Genomic DNA, 21,327 nt, shown 5'->3' on the forward strand with positions numbered 1-21,327 from the left:
GGGTCCATGGAACCCCCAAAGGAGGAACAGTGAGGCTGGGAGGCCTGAGAACCTCCTGATCTTGTAAATAAAATTCTGAATGGATGTGTGTATAAATGCATTTGTCTGCGAAGAAGTTTCATAGTTTTCATCAAATTCTTAGTAGAGACTGTGACCCTGCTAAAAACATTAAGAACACCGAATCATAGGCCATAGAGAATAGCACATTCAGGGTAAAGAATTCTAAGCATTGTTTATTGAATGAAGACCAAAATGTGACATCAGGGGCCCAAAATGAATTATTTGTCTAGTGCAGCTCAGGATCAGTTTTACTAGAGAAATATTCATTTATTCAACGTATACCTATTACGCATCCTCTACACGCTAGATGCAAACAAATACTCATATTCTAGACTAAGTCATTACAAACTTAAAACTGTAATGTTCAACTGTTTCCAGGAAAAAAATTTCAACTTGAAATTCCTCTCAGGACTCTTTGGACCCCGAAGCGATTCCGTTGTTCTTACTTACCCCCTTGCGAGGCTGGCCTCTGGAGCACAAGAAACACTGAACACTGGGACTCAGGAAACCTACGTGCTTGGTCCAACTCGGCCTTCAACTTCTCTATGATGTTGGGCAAAACATGTAATCAATTTGGACCTTCATTGTCTCACATATAAAGTGAGAAGAGTGGTTGTAAAACATTTTAAAGCTGCAGAACCCTTTCTTCAAGTGGAAGCTAATAAATAATCCCAATAGGTAAAAAGTTTGCTTTGGCCAAACCGGAGCGGGATGGAAGCTCTGCCAGCCTGCCTCTGTCCATCCCGCATGGGCCTCAGGGCTCTGAGGGGAATGGCGTGACACAGGTACCATTCAGTTCTAACACGTATGACTTGAGGAGGGGCAGGTAAAAGGGAAACGGGGGATAAGTCTTAAGTGGATTGAGAAATAAATAAATGTTATGGATATCTTGCTAAATCCTGCTTCTTTAGCAGTTAGTACTCACTGGTTGCAACTGGTGTTGCCCAAAGTTTGGTTTCCAAATTTAATTCCAACTCTGTACTGTATTTGGTGTAAAACACTGACCAAATGTGGAACCTCTGATTCTTACAGAAAGAAGCTGAGATGTGGAGCTTCTCAAATTCTAGATGCCAAGACTTGGTTGCAGCTCTCTGAGCACACAACCCCACAGTTTATTTACATCAAATGGATAAGCTTCTACTTGCCTGTGGGTGAAACCGGATTGGCAGGTGAGTGATAAGCTGGGACACCCTGTATTTGGTCAGAATGAGGGGTCTGAGGCCCTGGGGTGAGGGCATGGATGGTGCCCTCAGTGCTGGCCTAGGTTGAAAGGCTAGGAGGCCAGTTTAACCCAGGCTGGAGGGCCAGGCCAAGGGAACGTGTAACGCAATGTCATTCATTGTAATGCTACCAACTAGGAGTGCGCGAGAAAAGGCCTTGAGGAAGGCCAAAGGAATCTTTGGTTGGTGAATGAAGAAAAATGTTCTGAGTGGAGTAAAAAGTTATCCTTTTATTACCTATAGTCTGAACCTCAAATAACGTTTGAGCAGCTTGAGCTCGGACCGAGTCCCATAACAATGCACATCTTCAACAACCTCCAACGGGCGCAAACACAGCGACCCTTCCCCTCCGGACCCCTTCCTGACTCTCTGCATCTCTTCCCTCCCCCACCTTCCCCACCAGCCTGCAGAGCATTAAGCACGTGGAGGGTGCGCAGCATCCCTTCCGGCTCTATGCTCCGCGCCCTCCCAGCCTCAGGGCCCTGTGGCCCTGTGCATTGGGCATCTCTCCTTGGGGGGCAGCGAGTCAATGACGCAGGCACTTGGAAGGGGCTTCGGAGGAGGGGCGGAAAGGCCTCTGTTACCTTCTGCCTCTGGAACACGTGAGTGAGGGGAGCCACCTGGCAGTCCTTGTGCGCCCCGAAGACCTTGCACAGAGAGCAGGTGGGCACTTCGCAGTTCAGACAGTAGATGTTGATGCGCTCATCTTCGTGCTCCTCACACAGGGGCTGGTCGGACTTCTTTTCTGGTCTGGGAGGAGATATGTGGATAAGCGTTAGCTCCGGTTGCGGCAGAGCTGAGCCGGGTGGCCCCACGGGGTGATCAGCATTGCATCCTACCCGGCAAGACCCTGTACCCCCAGCAACCCTACCCCAGCAGACTTCCAGAGCCCCTTTCATGCGCTCAGAGCCCTCCAAATTCTCTACGGGTTTATCAACAGTGTCCTGACAAATTTCCAACCAGGCTGGGGGTAAGGACATGGAGACTGTGACCTGTAGCATTTGCCAGTTTCTCTGGTATGAATATTCCCCCCATTGGCCGATTTCAAGGTTTAAAAACGGGCTAGTGCAATTCCTGAAAGCCGAGCGCCGGATTCTTTCTTAGGAGCTGCTTCAGCACCATCTCTACATGCTCACAAGTCTCTCAAGAGAGACTTTACAATTACGGGTAAAGAGGGGCAGGTTGCCGATAAACAAAATGTCAAGTTTGCACCAGCTTTGGGGAGGCCCATTTGCCCCACCGCTGCAGCCTCTGGCCCCGGCAAAAGGAGTGAGCGTGGAGGTGGGCTGGGGGAGCCCAAATCTCTGATTATCCATCTCGGCGCTGGTTGGAAGTAGTTGTGTGTAAGTGCTTTTTGGATTTGTTTGGGTCTCCTCCTGCCATTAGCCCAGAAAAGTAAATGTACGTGACTTCCTGCGGACTCAGCAGTGGTGAAGAGTGGGTAGTATGTGCTCAGTGAGTGTGAGCAATTACACTGAATACTTAAGGCAATGAGAAAAGTGCAAAATGTTCTTCTGGGACATGGTGGTACCCCGGAAGTCCAAATCTCACAGATAATCCGCAAGTTTCAGTTTTCCCAAACCAAACCAACCAAAACTTCTCAAAGCTGCCCAGGTCATAATGGAGCATTGGGTTTGAGATTTGCACTTCAGGGGTACCACCATGGCTAAGCAATGAAGAAGCATGAGAGAGGTAGTGACAAATTATTTTTGCTTAAGGATAACCTCTTAGCTGCGAAATCACCTGGAGAGCCCAGGTTCACGTCACGTGGTAGGGCCTGGTATATTTCCCTAACCATCATCGTGGTTTAGGTGTTAGAATACGTCAAGATCAAAATTATGTCACCTTGTGATGCTCTGGGCTCCCTCTGGAGATCATGGGGGGAAGGGTGGTTTTAGCCTACTTATACGAAATCTGGAATTTTGATATGTTCTATTCAAAGACTGAGGCTGTTAATAGTTTTCAGAATTGTTTGGAAAATTTAAATACAAATCCAAAATCTTTCCTCATTTTCCCAAACATATGATTATTTAGAAGCATCTCTGATTTGGAACTGAATTTTTATTTTATTGAAGTATAGTTGATTTACAATATTGTGTTAGTTTCAGGTGTACAGCAAAGTGATTCAGTTATACATATATATATTTCCAGATTATTTTCCATTATAGGTTTTTACAAGATATTGAATATAATTCCCTGCTCTATGCAGGAAATCCTTGTAGCTTATCTATTTTTTTAATATAGTAGTTTGTTTAATCCCATACTCCTAATTTATCCCTCTCCCCCTTCCCTTTCCCCTTTAGTAACCATAAATTTTTCTATGTCTGGTGTGAGTCTTTTTACATTTTGTATATAGATTCATTTGTATTATATTTTAGATTCCACATATAAGTGATATCATATAATATTTGTCTTTCTCTGTCTGACTTACTTCACTAAGTATAATATTCTCTAGGTCCATCCATGTTGCTGCAAATGGCAATATTTCATTCTTTTGTATGGCTGAATGATATTCCATTATATATATTATGGTCTGTTTCCTCCACTGGAATGTGAGCTCTATGAGGGCAGGGGCCAGGGTCTGTCTCCTTTTTTGCGGGGTTCCCAGTGCCAAGAACAGTGCCTTGCACAGAGTAGGTGCTCAGTACATATTTGTTGAATGAATGAGAAGTAAAAGGGAATTTGCCAGATTCGTGGACAGTGTTCCCTGCGCTCTAACATAAAATCGCTCATCTGGAGAAGGCGTGTGAACTATGGGGAAAGCTTAGTCACTTGGCTCTCCTGAGTGGCAAAGGAAAAGACCAGACAACATCCTGAAGACTCCACTTATAAATGACAAAGGCCTCCAGCGGTTATCTAGAGACTAGGAGTGGTGATTCAAAGGCTTCTCTACCTCTAAAACCTTCCCTCCCCTGTACCTCCACCTCGTAATACATGTCAAGCAAGTGTCCAGAGCACATTAACTGGGAGATGGCACAGTTGATGCTACTGCAGCCCCTCTCCCCCAGGCATTTCCCGAGGGTAGCCTGCGTCCCATGTGCTGCTCTGATGTTAGCAGCTCTGACCAGGGACGATATTGTAGAGCTCAGATATTTGCAGGGGATGCAATACTGAAAATGTGGAAACAGCCATGGGCTCTTCATTTAGTTGTTGATTGTGATTACTTTTTCATGATGCAATACAGACCAAGGACTGCCTGCAATATTCCTTATTAGGTTGTTGTTGTTCAGCTGGCAACACAGGCCGAGAGGCATCCCCCACTTACAAATGGGTATAGAATGAAAACCTTCAGACACCTTACGCCACATAACACACTTGGGACAAATGTGGCATGTAGAATAAAGACGCAAAGGCGACTTCATGAGGTGAGGGTGTCTGAGCTCTCAGTTGTGGTTCGGGTCTCAGTACCAAATGCTGGCTGTGGCCCCCAGCCGTTCCGTGCAGGCTAGTCTCAGGGAGTCTGTAGCCTGTTCCCTCTGCTCTCTGGGGTTTCGGGGACCATCTTCAAGTTTCCTGAAGGATGGGCATCTGGTGCTGATGATGCATTTCAGGCAGTACTTTGGGTTTTTTTAAACATCTTTATTGGAGTCTCATTGCTTTACAGTGTTGTGTTCGTTTCTGCTTTATAACAAAGTGAATCAGCTATACGTATACAAATATCCCCATATCCCCTCCCTCTTGTGTCTCCCTCCCTCCCACCCTCCCTATCCCACCCCTCTAGGTGGTCACAAAGCAATGAGCTGATCTCCCTGTGCTCTGCGGCTGCTTCCCACTAGCTATCTATTTTACATTTGGTAGTGTATATATATCAGTGCCACTCTCTCACTTTGTCTCAGCTTACCCTTCCCCTCCCCGTGTCCTCAAGTCTGTTCTCTACGTCTGCATCTTTATTCCTGTCCTGCCCCTAGGTTCTTCAGAGCCTTTTTTTTTTTTGGATTCCATATATATGTGTTAGCATACGGTATTTATTTTTCTCTTTCTGACTTACTTCACTCTGTATGACAGACTCTAGGTCCATCCACCTCACTACAAATAACTCAATTTTGTTTCTTTTTATGGCTGAGTAATATTCCATTGTATATATGTGCCACATCTTCTTTATCCATTCATCTGTCAATGGACACTTAGGTTGCTTCCATGTTCAGGCAGTACTTTTACAGTCAAACTGATCTCAAAGTTTAATCCCAACTCAGTTTCTCCAAGTGGTGGCCGTATGGCCTTAGGCGAGTTCCTTCAACTCTTTCAGGCTCAGCTTTTACTCATATCTGAAAATTGGACTAGGAGTCTTCTAATTAAATATGACAAAATGAACGCATTTATTTATTTGTTTCCTGCTGAAATCCCACTAAAATGAGAGTAAGGGAATAAAAAGGTATAAATCAATAAGGACAAAAAATGAGCAAGATAACAGCAGAGGAGAGATGCAACCAAATGTTGGAAACTAACAGCTGGACGAAGGGACGTGACCTGTTTGAAATGCATCTTGGTTCTGCTGGGAGCCTGCAGGGTAAAGGCGCACAGGACAAGCTGCTCAAGCTTTACAGGCTCCCCCTGCAAAGGCCCTGGGACTGCAGAGGCCAGGCACCCAGGAGTGCAGGGCTGTGGGGGGGGGGGACTGGAAAGAGGAGGAGTTTTTGCACACTTTAGGGGATTACTTGAGGATGTGCTCCACAAAAACAGTAGAGTAAACCAACAAAGAGGACGACAAAGGATCCAGGAAACAAGGGCTTCAACCCAGGGGAGAGTCAAAGAAAAGTAGAAGGTAAAGCCAACCGCGTGGGGGCTCAGCCCTAATTGTCTACAGTGAAGTCAATAGATAATGTCTAAAACTGAAAAACCCAAGAATAGGAGCCTGCTAGTAGCATACACACATCACTGGGTGATAAGTGGCAGAAGAACAGCTGAAAGAATTAAACGTGGCTGACTCTGGGGAGTGAGACTTGGGGACAAAGAGGGAGTAGGGCAGGGAATGCAGCTCTCTTTCGAGGCCTTGTAGTGCGATTGGAATGTTTAAAATTATGCATATGCATAGGAATTACTTTGAATAAAATATTTAAAATACTCGTGAGAATTAAAGAATTACACATGATTCATGTGTATAACACCCTGAACAGTGGCTGACGCATATTCAACACATATTGGTTTGACTTGCTGTATTTTAAAGTTAATTATTATGTTCTTCTTTTTTTTTTTTTTTTTGGCCGTGGGACATGTGGAATCTTAGCTCCCCGACCAGAGATTGAACCTGTGACCCCTGCAGTGGAAGCGCGGAGCCCTAGCCACTGGACCACCAGGGAAGTCCCGTTACGTTCATTATTAATATTAGTGAAATTAGTTCCTTCTCGCATCGCCCCCCCCCCGCAAGCTCTGGCTAGCTCAGCACCAGGCAGAATTCTAGATAAGAAGGCCAGGTTTTACTGAGACCTACAATCTCTAGCCATTCTGCGGGAGGCCAGAGTTGACCAGCCCCTGCCCTTTCTGCTTCCACCTTAATGTGGGCCAGGGTTCATCTCACTCTGTATTTCAAAGTTAGTCCAGAGTCACCTCACATACCCTGAGGATTAGGATTCTGGACTGGTAAATCTGCCAGCCCTCAGGGAACCGCTGGGTTTATGTCCAAACATGTGCCCGAGCTCTCTGTACAATTTGTGGTTTTGCTACCAATTAAAAATGTCCCAAAGGCAAGTCTCAGGTTCAAGGAACAGCAGCATAAGAAGAATTTGATCATCACAAAAACACCAGTAGGCTACTCCGCCGTGAGCTTCATTGTTGGAGACTGGCTCATTGCTTTGCGTCTGTTCACCTAGGCACTAGCTGTGGCGGACGCACCGCGTAGACTTCAAAGCCCGGGTGCGTCGTGTAGTGTCACGTTACAGATTTCAACGTCTCCTCTCCTCGGGATTACATAGCAACGATTGTTATTAGTTCACATCGTTCAAGCTCTCACTGTGGCAAGTAGCAAAACAGAAAATTGTGGCAATAAATAGAACGTGTAAGAAGATTTATGGTGTGGCTTAAACATCTGGTACTTACGGGGCAACTGCTCTGTGCGAGGCACTGTCGCAGGCACTGAATCAGTTGTTATATAAACAGCCTTAGTAATTAGTTGGTTATTAATTGGCTGGTTAACTTTTTTAAGAGACAGTGTATCTATTTGCATCTTGAAATAATGAAATAAAATGAGATCAGATCTTAATTACAGCAGCGGTACTTTCCTTCTTCTCAAGAGATTTTGGAAGCGAGGGAAATGGCCCACTCTGTATCTCTGCAATATGTCATCAGCAATTCTTCCTCCCAGTGCCATCTATATCCTGGCCCTATCTAATTTAGTTTTGAATCTTAAGCAGAAATGAATAGCCATAGCAATTGTAATAATTATATGTTCGATTTATAGAACAGCTTTCCTTCTAAGAGCACAAGGCTCTTCGAGCCCTGCAGATGTCCCGTGAATCCGTGTCTCCTACTAGGAAGCACAGTGAGATCATTTCTAGATGGTCTCAGTATTGCTGTCAAGCGCTATGGACTTGACTGCCTTGTGTACAGTTGAAAAAGGGCTCCTCGACACCAGCACTTCTAGGAATGAACTCCCCCTGTGTTGTCTCTAGGAAAGGAACTCTGTAGCCAGTGTGATTTGATGAATAAGAAGCCCTTTTCAAAAAACTAAAAAATGACTGCTGTATATGCTGCATGTCAATCAGCAGGTGCGTGCCAGCAGTATTCAGGAAGAATAACCTAGAGAATAGGGAAACATAACCTGAGCTCCATCCTTTTTTTTCCTCCCCTGTCTCTAAACTCTAAGTTGCTAAATCCCAGGAGTCTACCTTGCTTTGCTACTTCCCAGAGTCACTACCATGACTAACTATGTCAGAGGATTCTGTTTTTATTATTATCCTCTAGATAATGTTTACATGAGACTGTCTGAACTAAGAACAGGCCGATGTGGGGAGATGCCATTTCTGTTCATTTTCTGTAGAGTTTTGCACTCTAGTTTTTCTGCTGTGTAGAATCTGGAGCTATAAAGAAGCTGTGTAGTGCAGAAACGTCTACAAGGGATGTAATACAAGGCTGGGGGTAGGGCAGCATTATGCCTCTTTCAATATCACCATCTGGACTGGATTAGTGTTAATGAGTTACTTCATTCTGAAATTGATACAAAAGCATGGGCCCCAGCTTCCTTCTCTCCTCCCAAGAGCAACTCTCACTCCCATTGGGAAGGACTGACTTGGAAAAACATTTTCCTATAAAACAATTAGCCCCTGATTGGTAAACAAGCATTCAGTATAGCGACCCACTGAAACAAACAAACAAATAATGAAGACAAGCTTCAGATGTGTCTGACACACAGGAGAACCCTACCTGGTGGACTCCTGCTTGTAGATGTCAATGATATTTTCCACCAGCAGGTTCCTCTGAAGCCCGTAGATCCCATGTCTGTCCAAAACCACTTCGTGTCTGCAGGATGGGCAACGGAATCGGCCCCCCGAGGCCACAGTGCTACCTCCTCTTGTGGGCAAGTACGGGTTAGAGGCCTGTTCCCGCCAAGCAAGAAAAGAGGAATTGAGCAACGCCACAGGGAGCTTTTCAGAGGCTTCCCTTCACTCTCTGTTACACTAGGAACAACATCAACTCCTGCTTTCAGCTTGCTGTGAGATGGTCCCTTAGGGCATTATCGGCAAGCATGTACCGTCTTCAGCATGAGGTGCTTCTCCGCCCGGCATTTCCATAACCAAAAGTTCCAGCCAGAAACTCCAACATTAATGTCTTGGGCAGTAATTCATTTACAATTTTGAGACAGATTCAGTTTTTTTTAAACAAGTATGATTCTTGGTATTGAAATAAAATTGGATTTGAGAGTAAGAAGGAGGCTGACAGCAAAGTACAAAACAAATCACTTTAAAAACTTTTTTTCTTTTTTTTTTAACAAATGCAACCTTATACAACTTTCTAAAGAAATTACCTCAAAGTTAAGTGCTTGATTCGGAGAAGAGGGAATCTTTTCCACCCCCTCCATTCCAAACAAACCTACCTGGAAAATGTCACTGGCACATTTCCTACACAGGTTATGCTGGCAGGGGAGAATGACCACGGGTTTCGTGAACATCTCTAAACAGATGGGACAGATGAGTTGCTTCTCCAAGTTATCCATGGTCTGCTGCTCTTTGGAAAAAGACTTGTAATTCAAAGATGCGCTCATCTCCTGGCCGTCCCTGTGTGCTCTGCCAGGGAAAGGGTGCTTCGAATGGTTTCTGCAAGTGATTCCTGGAAATAATTCCAAAGATTGTGTGATCAAGTGTCCTTTACGTTTCTTTCCGTGGAGGACATTGTTTCAGGCCCAGGATCAGAGTGGGGCTGGAGCTGTTTTTAGCAGCCGAGGGTCACATGACAGCAGACAGACTTGTCCGTATAAGCCAGTGACAGGAGGATGGATTCTGACAGGTGACAGAGAACAGGGGCCAACATTTCCACCCCAGGGAGTGAAGAGAGTGGGTGGGAAGGAGGATTACAAACCCCATTTAGACGGGGTTGGGAGGAGAGGGAGGTGAAGCTGACAGTTGTCGACAACAAATGCAAATGTTGGTGCCCAGTCGCTGAGCTATGCCCCCTGTGAGCAATCAGCAAGGGCTTGGTGATGGGCTTCTCCAGGACCAGGGAGAACATAGTCCAAGAGTCTCACTGTATAACGAATGCCATTTCTGTCTTGAGAATTTAGGAAGCAAGTCACCAAAAGTAGCATGATCATACTATCCTAGGTGAAAACAAACGAAGCATGTCTGCTTGGCATATCATTATCCTGGCTTCACAAGGGTAATCAACTAAAAAGACTTGCTTAGTGTTAAATATTTCATCTTTGTGAGGGTTGTGAAATGGGAAAAATTTCAACTTAAAAACTGATTTCAAATCTTTTCACCACAAAAGTATCCACAAAATTTTTAAAAACTCCAAACACCAGTTGATCCAATTTTTTTAAAAAAAAAGTTGTATAATAAAGCTCTAGTATGCTCTTTTCTCTCTCTTTTTCCTAATCCTCCTTCATCATATACACCACCACCCCTACACACACCTAGAAACACACAGAAAATTTGGCAATCTTTAAACATTTTAGTTTGCGCCAACAATCAGTAATGAGGTAGTAACTGGCACATGGGGTGGCAGACCCATTATTTTATTTTGCCATATAGTGGGGGACAAATATCAGTGCCATTTTCAGTGGAAGTGAAAATGGAATCCTGCTTCCACACCTGGGTTTTATCTGGTCTGAAATATCTGTGCCCCTCTGCATTTGTCTGTATTTCCCAAGTTGATTTTTTAAATGACAGTTTCCCCGGTCATTTCTGAGAATTCTTGGTCTGCCCTTGAGTCATCAACTTCAATTCTGATATTGGCCAGGATTTTGTGAAACAACTGTTTCATCTATGTGTTTTATTTAAAGATTTAAAATCAGATCAAAAATGAAATAAGAAACACATGTCTATTTTTTTATGTGATGAATTTGCAGCTTTATTTCTCCTTGATTTAAAACACCCCATACAATGAACACATTTTGTTAACACAGCCCCAGGGTGCACTTAATTACCAGTAAGGAGTAGATCGTTGTGACTGGTTATGTGTGCCCTTAGTGCTGTGTGCACTGAGAGTTTATTGAGAATCTAATAAGCTCTATTAACTAATAATAAGTTATACGTATTCATAAACATTTCAGGGATCTTTGGAGAATTTTGTTATTCCTTTCAATGTCTGTTTAGCAACTACAGTGAAGAAGGGAATTGGTGACATTGTTTTACTGAGTTAATTCAGTTCACCTAGCCTAGACAGTTAACTGTGTTTATTGTACATGGGCTATGGAGGTCTGAGCAAAATAAGAGAGCTGTTTTCTAAGAAAGATGAAGTTTCTACTGTAAAAGACCTTGCAACCTAAGGAAAAGCACTTAAACTAATACTATACACTATAGCCAAGCCTATCCTTTTAAGAGGAATTCATTCTTTCAAAAAATATTTGTTGAGTGTTTATCATGTGTCTTGAAAGACGAACAAGATACAGGCTATTGTCCTCAAGGAGCTCAGTCTAATAAATAGTAGAGATAAGACACGAATATACAGAAACACAGTACAAAACAAAATGGGATAAAGAACTTCAGGGACTTCCCTTGTGGTCCAGTGGTTAAGACTCTGCGCTTCCAGTGAGCGCGGGTTTGATCCCTGGTCAGGAAACTAAGATCCCCATTCCGTGCGGCACGGCCAAAAAAAAAAAAAAAAAATACAGAGAATTCCAGAGTTGGAGGAATCAGGGGGGCTTCAAGGGTGGGGTGGCATTTGCACTGATCCACTGAGGAACCTAGACACCAATGGGCATGTCGTCCTGTGGGCAGTGGGGCGTAGGTGGGGCTTCCAAGAGAAGGCATAGAAGCAGACAGGAGTGCCGGGAACGCTCAGAGCGTGTGGTGCTTTGGGCTGGAGTGCAGAGCATGCTTCTGGCACATTGGCAGCCCATGAATACTGGGCTGAAGAGTTTTTACCACTTAATAAACTAGGCAACAGGAAGTCGTTGAGAGTGTCTCACAGGGACGTTTCCCTGAGAGCTGTGCATTGGTGAAATTAATCTCAGTGCTGGTTGGGATAGGTCAGTGTGAAGGTGACCTGGCTAAAGACCAGATGGGAGGTGTTGCCTAGGTGAGAGGTCATGACGCCCTGGCCCTGGGTGACGAATGGCAGTGGGGAAGGAAAGGAGGAAATGGACTCTGGTGGCTATGAGGGTAGAATCCTCAGGGGTGACTCAGGTGCCTGAGCCAGAGCAACCAAGATGATGCAGTGAGAGGCTGCACAGGGAGTCAGGAGGTCCAGCTCCCATGTCCACTTCACCTGGTGATCCTGGGAAAGTGACCTCACCTAGTTGGCTTTCAGTTCTTTTATCTGTGAGTGGGCTTCATAACCTAACTTAGCAGTATTTGTAGAAGAAAACACTCTGAAACTGCATGAACATTGAGAATCCCCAGTTGAATTATTTGATGGAGAGTTGAACCCTACCCTCTCCTTTTATTCTCTGCTCCTTGCTCTCTGCCTTTCATTTTGTCTTAGAACTGCCCCTGGAAGCTACACCCTACCCTCTCCTTTTATTCTCTGCTCCTTCTTGCTCTCTGCCTTTCATTTTGTCTTAGAACTGCCCCTGGAAGCTACAGAGGAAACTAGCAAGAAGCCCACAGGAAGAAGAGCCAGGTTGATGGATAAGAACCACCTTCCCTTCTTCATCATCTTTCCTCCATTCCTGCTCCCCCCGCTCTCAGAGACCAGCCATCTATGGGGTGGGCATGTGAGTTGGGAGTGGGACACGGGGGTAGCACTCTGGTTCCTAGGGAGGAACCAGAAAATTTTAGTCTGCTCCCAAATCATTCAGAGTCTGAGAGATGGCAGAAATTCTGGAAATGAATCAGAATTGAAGTCAGCTTCAAGGTTCTGGAATCTGCAGTGGACCTGGGCCTCCACAGAGATGCGAAAAACAGCTTAGTCTCCCGAAGGTACCCTGGACTCTCTAGGGGTGGTGCATGACTTCCTCCCCTCTCCTACCCGCACCCTAGCACAGGGGGTTGAAACCAATCAGGGGTAATTACACAGGAAGTTGCCCTAGTTTGAAGCACCGATTTCCCCCCATTCTTGAGTCCTACCACACTGTGGTACGGGTGTGTTTAGACACATTGAGAAGCTGAAGCAAAACCACCATGGCTCTCACCTCCTCCAGAAGTTTCCCACATCGCCCAGATAAGTCAAAGGAAGCAAGATGGGTCCCTAAGAACCTGAGTTTACGCCCACGGTGGACTTGACACTGAGGGGTGACAACAGAAAGAGAAGACTCTTGACCTTTTTCAACCTCTAGCTACCAGGCCAAATGAACCCAGACTTCAGGGTCCAGCGAAATGTAGATGTCAGTGTGTTTTTAATCTCAGGGAGGGAGAAAATGAGGTTCTAAAATCCCTTACTTTAGTACTACACCACCACAACAAACATAATAAATATTTGCAGAGTACCAATCATTTCTTAGGATAGCTCTCTAGAGTAGATATTATTATCTCCATTGAGCCAACTGTGGCTCAGGGAAGTTAAGGAGTTGCGCAGAATGATACCTTTTGACTCATCCACTAAGCTACCCCACCCCATACTCTACAGCACATTGTCCATTAGAATTTTCTGCAATGATGTAAATGTTCTACATCTGTGCTGGCCAACCTCTAGCCACAGGTAGCTATTGAGTACTTGAAATGTGTATAGTGCAACTCAGGAACTGAAATTTTTTTTTCATTATTTATTTATTTATGGCAGCATTGGGTCTTCATTGCTGTACGTGGGCTCTCTCTGGTTGCAGCGAGTGGGGGCTACTCTTCGTTGCGGTACACGGGTTTCTCATTGCGGTGGCCCCTCCTGTTGCAGAGCATGGGCTCCAGGTGCGCAGGCTTCAGTAGTTGTGGCACGTGAGCTCAGCAGTTGCGGCTCACGGGCTCCAGAGCGCAGGCTCAGCAGTTATGGCGCACAGGCTCAGCCGCTCTGCAGCAAGTGGGATCTTCCTGGACCAGGGCTCGAATCTGTGTCCACTGCATTGGCAGGCAGATTCCCAACCACTGTACCACCAGGGAAGTCTGTGAATTTTTAATTTTATTCAATTTAAACATATGTTTAAATAACCATATGGGGCTGGAGGTCACCATATTGGACACAAGTCCTAGAACATAAGATATTAAAAAACCTTTGGGGGGGGAAAAACCTTTGAGGAAAATTGAAATGTATATGAAGGATTCTCTGGCAGGAGCTGGGTTCCTCTCTTTTGGTGGGTTTTGTACTTTCTGGTTAGGGTGATATGAAACTCCTCTAACCCCAGAATAGTTAGAAAAGCAACATCAACTCTAGATTCCAACTTGCAAAACAAGACAGAGCACTCTGGGGAATAGGAGGCATTAGAAAGTTCCCAGAGAATCAGTGTCAGAATAAGTATACTTCCCAAGGATTCCAGAATGTCCTCAGCATTTCATTTACCCATGTTCTTTTTGTCTCTTTAACATACATAATTGCAAATCCAGGTACTTGAAAATAATCTAGGCTTAGCTCCAGGAGCTAGCTAGCCATTCATCAAACAAAACAGATGGAAAGTGGAGCTAAAGGGAAGTAAAAAATAGATATAGTTTGAAGCAAAGCAGTGAGGCAGAGTGCAGCCCTGGAGGAAGAGAAAACAAGAGGAACTGGAAGGCTGATCTTGATTTCAGCTCATTCTCTAAGGTAGAGGAAGGAGAATTCTTCCTTCTTTTACCCACCAGAAGTGAGAAAGTTGGCGTTTGACAAAATCGTTAAAACAAGGAGAGAAACACCAGACTGTGTGGTTATGGAGGCAGACGGTAGGGGTTGCTGGAGAAGAAGGTTTAGTTAGACTGGAACACTAGGTCATGAGTGGACTCAGACTTTCAGGTCAACTCCAGCACCAGTTAAATCTCCTGAAAATCACTTTAATCCCATGCCAAAACAAAAGCCAATGCTTAATAGTTCACAGACCAGGTCCTCTTAAACTAAGACAATGAGGTTGTTAGTTTTTCCCTGCAATATTGATCCATTCATCCGTCCATCCATCCGTCCGTCTTCTTACACCAAGGACTCTTGACATCTACAAAATGCTTAATATTTTCCTTCGGTTTACATTGTCAATCTTTTCAGTTTAGCTGTTTTTCTGGCAATAGGCAGCTTGAATATGTGATTTTAAATTTTTTAGTGAAAAGAAACATTTTACAAAAGCTAAACTAAAAATGAATTAACTAACTTAAAAAGTACTTAACAGAAGCTAAGTGGCATTTCTTTCATTAGATAGTTTGCAAACTTCTGGCTGAAAGCTTTTTTACTTCTTGATAATTAATCCTTCTCCAAATCTGTTGTTTATAAATTTTACTTCATCATACATATCTCTAAGGAAATGTTAGAAAACTAACATATTGTACTTTCCTCTGAACATTTCTTGGCATAGTTCACATGCCAGAAATAAACAGTGACAATCCCTAAAAGTAGCAAATACTTTAGTGTAAGGCCTTCCCAATGGCCATGTCTGAACTCCTTACCTTGGCTCCAAGATCAAGGACACTTGGCTCCACCCTCAATGCACACAATCTAGTCTTACCTCCCCTCCACCCCAGCCTACTAACTGATGTCTCTGAATTTACTCTTGCCTTCTGCAATCTGCTTCTCATGTGTCACACTCTATTTAAATCCCATTAATGGTCATATTACCCCTAGGGATAAAGACATTAATCCTCACTGTGATCCCTAAGGCCTGGCATGATTTGTCCCCTACCTACCTCTCTGACCTAACTGTACAATAGAAATAAGATGTGAGTAACAAATATGAGCCATATATAAGATTTAAAATTTCTAGTAGCCACATTAAAAAACAGAAACCAATGAAATTAATTTTATTAATATATTTTATTTAACCCCAAACCATATAAACTATTATCATTTCAACATATAATCAGTATTTTAAATAATGAGATAGTTTTATTTCTTCCCTTCCAATCTGGAAGTCTTTTACTTCATTTTTCTTGCCATATTGCACTGGCTAGAGACCCCAGAATGGTCTTCCTTGCTTCTTTCCTGATCTTAAGAGGAAAGCATTCATATTACTAAGTTTAATGTTAGCTGTGTGTTTTTCATCGATGCCCTTTATCAGGTTGGGGAAGTTCCCTTCTCCCTACCTTCCAAGTTTGCTGACAGTTTGAAAAATCAGGACTGGATGTTGAATTTTGTCAAATGCTTTTTCTGCATCTACTGAAATGATCGTGTAGTTTTTCTTCTTTAGTACTGTACTCTAGTACTGTACTTTTTTTTCTTTAGTACTGTACTTTAGTACTGACGAATTACCTTGAAATTTGAATGTTGAACTAATCTTGTATTCTTGGAAAAGACCCATTTGGTCATGATGTATTTTCCTTTTTATATATTGTTGGATTTAACTGGCTAAAATTTTGTTGAAAAATTTTGCATCTATGTTCATGAAGGATATTGGTCTGTAGTTTTCTTGTAATGTCTTTGCTTAGTTTTGGGATCAAGATAATGAGGGCTTCATGGAATAAGTTAGACAATACTCCCTCCTCTTCAATTTTCTGGAAGTTTGTGTACAATTGGTGTGATTTCTTCCTTAAATGTTTGGTAAAATAACCACTGCAGGCATCTGGGCCTGGTGTTTTCTTTATGAGAGAAATAAATGAGTTAACACATGTGAAGTAACTAGAACTGTGCTTGGCTTGTCAGAGGTGCTGAATAAATGTTAGCTTTTAATTTTTTAGAATTCATCTATATTTTCAATTAAAGTAATAAATGGTTATTACAGAACTTAAAAATATTTTTAAATTTTAAGGAAGAAGAAATCACAGTAATCCTACTAGCCAAAGGTCACTAGTATTAACATTTTAATGCATTCTTCAGTGTTTCCTACAGGTAATTCATGCTTGTTTATATTGTTATTGTTTATATTGCTCTGTGCCTACTTTATTCACTTAATATTCAATTGTTAACATTTCCCAAGTCAGTAGAAGTTCTTAATAAATAAAATTTCAAAGGCTATACTATTACATGGTCATACCATAATTCACTTAACCATCATTTTGTATTTTTAGAATTGTTCTACTTTCCCTGCAGAGGAGATCCAAGCACCTCTTTCCTGCACTTTCATATATATTTATATAAACACTCGTATAACCTCTAGAATATTCCCTCCAGGCCTTCCCTCTATGGTGTGCTAATAACATACACTGATAACAGCTAATGTTCATTGTGTGTTTACTATGTGCCAGGCACTGTAAGAAGGGCTTTACATTAAAAGTAGGTACCATTATTATCATTCCTATTTTACAGATGAGGAAACTGAAGTACCAAGATGTCAAGCAACTTGCCCAAGGTCACCCAGATAGGGAATGGTAAAGACAAGAAAGTCTATCAGGTTTCGCAGCCCACACGACTAACCATTAGGCAATAGTACCTCTCAGCTTATATCTATAGACTTCTTATATGAATTCCATTCCACACCTGAGTTGCTGATCCTGAGATATTGTTTGAGTTCTTGCCCAGCTCACTTGTCCCAAACATGTGTTCTCCACCTGGATTTGGGGTGCAGCTGCTAACAATTCCTTTACTTATTACCCGTTTCTTGCTCTTGTAGTTATTATAGTTTCACTGCCAGCTCCTCCAGCCCGCCAGCTAGAACACCCATCATCCCAACCAGAAATTGGGACATATCATCTGATAAAAGGATTCTTTTTCCTACTTTGTAAATTTGTTTTCACGAAAAAAAAGATGTATTTTAAGTGAATCATTATACATTCAATAAAGAGACTTTATTGAAAAGAATTTAAAATAGAAGCTGCCCTAGAAAATGAAAGACATGCCAATAAAAAACAACAGGTTGTACACATTGGTAACAAAAATATACAGGTTGTTTAGAATCCTAAAACGGAAATAAGATAAAAGTATTTTCACTTCTCAACTGTAATCCTCATAAAAGGTGTTATCTCTGCCTTTGTCTAGGTTTATATTTTGTGTTGACAACTGCAATATCGTTTCAACAGCTTTTTCATGGCTATATTCTAGAAAATTAGGATAGAGAGACTTCATTACCAGAAAAGACTTTGTGTGTGTTCTGCTAAATTGAATTTTTCAATGAGTGTGGGATTTGTGTTTGCTTTTGTCATGTCTTTTAACTAAGCAGAACACACTCAAGAGCAGCCCGAGCTAGAACTTTTCTCCAGTTGATTCCCTCTCTGTGGTGGTCTCTAATGAACTCTCCAAAGTTACTTCCCAGGAGGAAAATGGCGTTAGAATCCTCCTCCAACAAGAAGCCTCTGGGTCCAGGGTCTTTTCCACTTCCTCACCTGTCCTCAGGTACCCGCCTTGCTTTATCATATCCGTCTTGGATCTGCCAGGAGCCAGGCACCCCACTGTATGCAGATGAGATGGACCAGAATAGTCCCCGCCTCCTCAGCTCAACGTAAGTTTAAAGTAGCAGCGTCCTTCTCCAAGTTCTGTTTTTTCTTTTTCTGCCAGGTCCCTTTAATTATGCGCAGTTTAGACTCAGATGGGTCCCTGTAAGTGCAGCCATCAATCACAAATCACTAAAGACTCAGAGTGCCGACAGACGTGGTTGCAATCTGTCTCCATTTTTGGAGAGAAAACTAATTTCGTGAACTTCACAAAGTAAATGGGTCTAAAATTTTAAAATTAGAAAAATTATCCCCTCAAGTACCGTCGTCTGGGAAGTTTTAATAGCGGTAACCTCAAGCTCGCCCAACTACTTTCAACTCTTGTTCGAGTTGAATGAGAATCAAAAGAAAAAGGACCACTGGAGATCAGGAGAAAAACTGGAGGATGCGGGCATCGATCCCGCTACCTCTCGCATGCTAAGCGAGCGCTCTACCATTTGAGCTAATCCCCCACCGCTGGCCACGGCTGCTTATCTCTTCCTCTAGAGAGAGAACAGAGCGTTTAGAAGCGAAGATAAATATTCTTGACCACATTCTTGTCCCTGTTTCATGGTTAAGGCCAAAGTAACAACAACAACAAAAAGCCTCTCTCCTTCGAGCCGGAATCGAACCAGCGACCTAAGGATGGCTATGTACACCAGTCTACAGTCCTCCGCTCTACCAGCTGAGCTATCGAAGGGAGTGACGGGATGGGTCCTCAACCCATCTTCATAACTTTTAGTCATTTTTCTAGGCTTCGTGTGCTTTCTACCGCGTTGCCTTCGTGATTCCCAGGTTCCTTGGGCACGAGATCCTCCTTGCGGACCTCCCAGCTCCTCACGGCAGCCGCCCCGAGCGTTCGCATCGCCGACCTTGCATGGGCTCTGAGGACTAGGTCAGGGGCCTGGCCCCGGAGAGCCGGCCGTTGGCCCGGGACGCGGCTTAGCCGTGTCGGCACTCAGGGGTTCGGGAAACGCCAAAGACGCTTTAGAAACAAGCGAAGGCCGTGACCCGGCAGCCTCCCCGCTGAGCGCAGACTCAGTGCCCCGCTCGCTCAGAACTCGGACCGCATGTCCCTGTTTCCGGGATTCGCAAAAGATTCACACCGAGGAAGCTACGGGATTGGACCTGTTATTTGGAAAGTAATGTATTATCAGAGAAATCCTTATGCGGAAAGGACCATAAATCATAGGAAGCTCGACAAAAACGTCCTTGTCTCCTTCGAGCCGGAGTCGAACCAGCGACCTAAGGATGCCTCTTAAGGGTATTAACTACAGTCCTCCGCTCTACCAGCTGAGCTATCGAAGGGACGTGCAGAGCCCGTGCCCCCGCCCCCTGAGATTCAATACCTAGGAACCAGAGCGCGCTCAACCCTTACGCAGAGATGAAACTGAGCATGCGTAATGGAGGGAGTGGGGCGCGAAGGGAGTACGTGCCCGAATGTTGTTTTACGCGTGCGCAGAAAGACTACCCGGCGGTGGCTCGCGGAGCCTGACTGCGGTAGAGGAGTGAGTTCCTGACTGCGGTAGGAGTGAGTTCCGAACTTTCGTGTCAAGACTCAAGACTCCTCCGCGTGTCTGTCGCAGTTTTTCTTTACTCCCGGTGTTAGGGGAGTTACTGTCGTGTGTGGTTTCCCTATTCTGTAACCTTTATGTCTCCTCACCCCTCGTGTGAGGGGTCCGTGGTGCAGGGTGATGCGTCCGACTACGAATCAGAGGACCGTAGGTACGATTCCTTCCAGTCTTGGCGTTTTTGTCCCCTTAGTTTTCAAAATCAGAGACTTTTACTACTTTGGGGTTCTCCCAAGCACAAATGCCGAGAGTTTACCACACCTCGAGGGCGGAGAGCCACCAGGCTTGGTTTCCGATGCCGCCTGTCGAACTTTCGAGATGTTGAGAGGTTCGCGAACACTAATAACGGGACGCCGGTAGCCGGGCGAGGAGGACGGCGCGGGGCAGAGCCGAGGAAAGGAGGGGCGGTTCCCGCGGGCTCCAGGTAGGAAGTGGGGAGGGAGCCCCAAGGTCAAGCCCGCAGTTCCCAGGACAAAGCTGGTTAATGTCGCGGGGCTGCGTCTACCGCGGCTCAGCTCGTCAGGTCTTGGAAGGTATTTGAAGACGTTGCAGTCACCCAGTTACTAAACCACGCCAGCCATGCCCGACAATGCAGAGGGAGCAAAGTTATTTACAAGGTTCTTTGGAGCCCGCTCCCATTTTACATTTCATTTAACAAACCCCTTCTTGGTTGTCAGCAGAGCAGAAAAACCGTCTAATGATTTGGGTTCTGCCCTCAAGGACCTTTCAACCAAGAGGGCATAATGTTGGTTTGAGCAAACTGAGTTTTTATTTTGAAGTTATTGATCTTATTTGTGGAAAGGGGTTTAGAATTAGTTCTTAAGTCTCCCCAAGTAAGGTAACAGCTCCCCAAAGTAAAAGTTTTAATACAATGTGAGGATGAGTTAAGGAAGAGAAAATGCGAGGTTAGGGAAAAGGGCTAGTCATTAAGTGGGAAAGCGGCTTCCTTAAGGCCACACAAACATGGTTAAAAGGAGTTAAAAATTTAGAGGGTGGGGCAAGCACAGGCTATTTGAACGAAATGGTGTGCTTTATTTTTGTTTCATTTTGCCATTCTTCGCACGTAACAAGCCGGTAGCTCTTTAAAGTTATATAGTGTCTCCGAGAGTTAAAAAAAATACTATTTCTGTGAGAGGCGGGGGAGATGTGTCGCACCCCTCCCCCGAAGTTTATGGAAAGAACCTTGTAAATTAGGCTAAGAGGAAAGGGCCTTCATTTTATTCGCACTGTCTTATTTTATAGGGTGGCAAGTCAGGTGTTTATTATCTGCAGAGGCCACTGTCGTGGCCATCACTGCACTGTGGCGGAATCCTGGCCCCTTGGTGTAACCCCTTCCTGATGCACCCTCTTCCAAAACAGCCAGCCAGATAAGAGTGACGCGTTCCAGGAGGGCCAAGATGTTTCTTGATTTCTGGCCCTCTTACTTGTGATAGAAATCCACACAGAGCTAATGTAAGCAAGTGGCATATATTACGGTGATACAGGAGTGTCCCGCGGAAACCA

General features: G+C 44.1%; 1 protein-coding gene, 1 long non-coding RNA gene and 3 other non-coding genes across 9 annotated transcripts in view; 1 reads left to right on the forward strand and 4 right to left on the reverse strand.

Annotated features, from left to right (window-relative positions):
• TRIM55 (tripartite motif containing 55) overlaps positions 1-9,622 on the reverse strand; it is a 42,504-nt gene extending 32,882 nt beyond the window's left edge. For all 4 annotated transcript variants that reach the window (XM_067712183.1, XM_067712185.1, XM_067712182.1 and 1 more), the window contains exons 1-3: positions 9,307-9,622; positions 8,637-8,809; positions 1,865-2,030 (exon numbers count right to left, since the gene is read on the reverse strand). In XM_067712183.1, coding sequence (XP_067568284.1) covers positions 1,865-2,030; positions 8,637-8,809; positions 9,307-9,474 — 507 coding nt within the window. In that variant the 5' untranslated portion in view covers positions 9,475-9,622. The remainder of the gene's footprint in view (positions 1-1,864; positions 2,031-8,636; positions 8,810-9,306) is intronic.
• A 9,031-nt stretch (positions 9,623-18,653) lies between these two features.
• TRNAA-AGC (transfer RNA alanine (anticodon AGC)) lies at positions 18,654-18,726 on the reverse strand. The gene has a single exon. It is a non-coding gene; the product is annotated as a tRNA-Ala (tRNA).
• Positions 18,727-18,864: 138 nt separating this feature from the next.
• On the reverse strand, positions 18,865-18,953 carry TRNAY-GUA (transfer RNA tyrosine (anticodon GUA)). The gene is given in 2 exon segments: positions 18,865-18,900; positions 18,917-18,953. It is a non-coding gene; the product is annotated as a tRNA-Tyr (tRNA).
• A 517-nt stretch (positions 18,954-19,470) lies between these two features.
• TRNAY-GUA (transfer RNA tyrosine (anticodon GUA)) lies at positions 19,471-19,561 on the reverse strand. The gene is given in 2 exon segments: positions 19,471-19,506; positions 19,525-19,561. It is a non-coding gene; the product is annotated as a tRNA-Tyr (tRNA).
• Positions 19,562-19,762: 201 nt separating this feature from the next.
• LOC137209850 (uncharacterized) overlaps positions 19,763-21,327 on the forward strand; it is a 132,480-nt gene continuing 130,915 nt past the window's right edge. Inside the window, exon 1 of one of the 2 annotated variants that reach the window (XR_010936135.1) lies at positions 19,763-20,248. This is a non-coding gene — a long non-coding RNA (uncharacterized lncRNA). The remainder of the gene's footprint in view (positions 20,249-21,327) is intronic. The other variant, XR_010936134.1, reaches the window with a different exon arrangement.

The sequence above is a fragment of the Pseudorca crassidens genome, chromosome 17 (genome assembly GCF_039906515.1).
Source record: "Pseudorca crassidens isolate mPseCra1 chromosome 17, mPseCra1.hap1, whole genome shotgun sequence".
NCBI lineage: Eukaryota > Metazoa > Chordata > Mammalia > Artiodactyla > Delphinidae > Pseudorca > Pseudorca crassidens.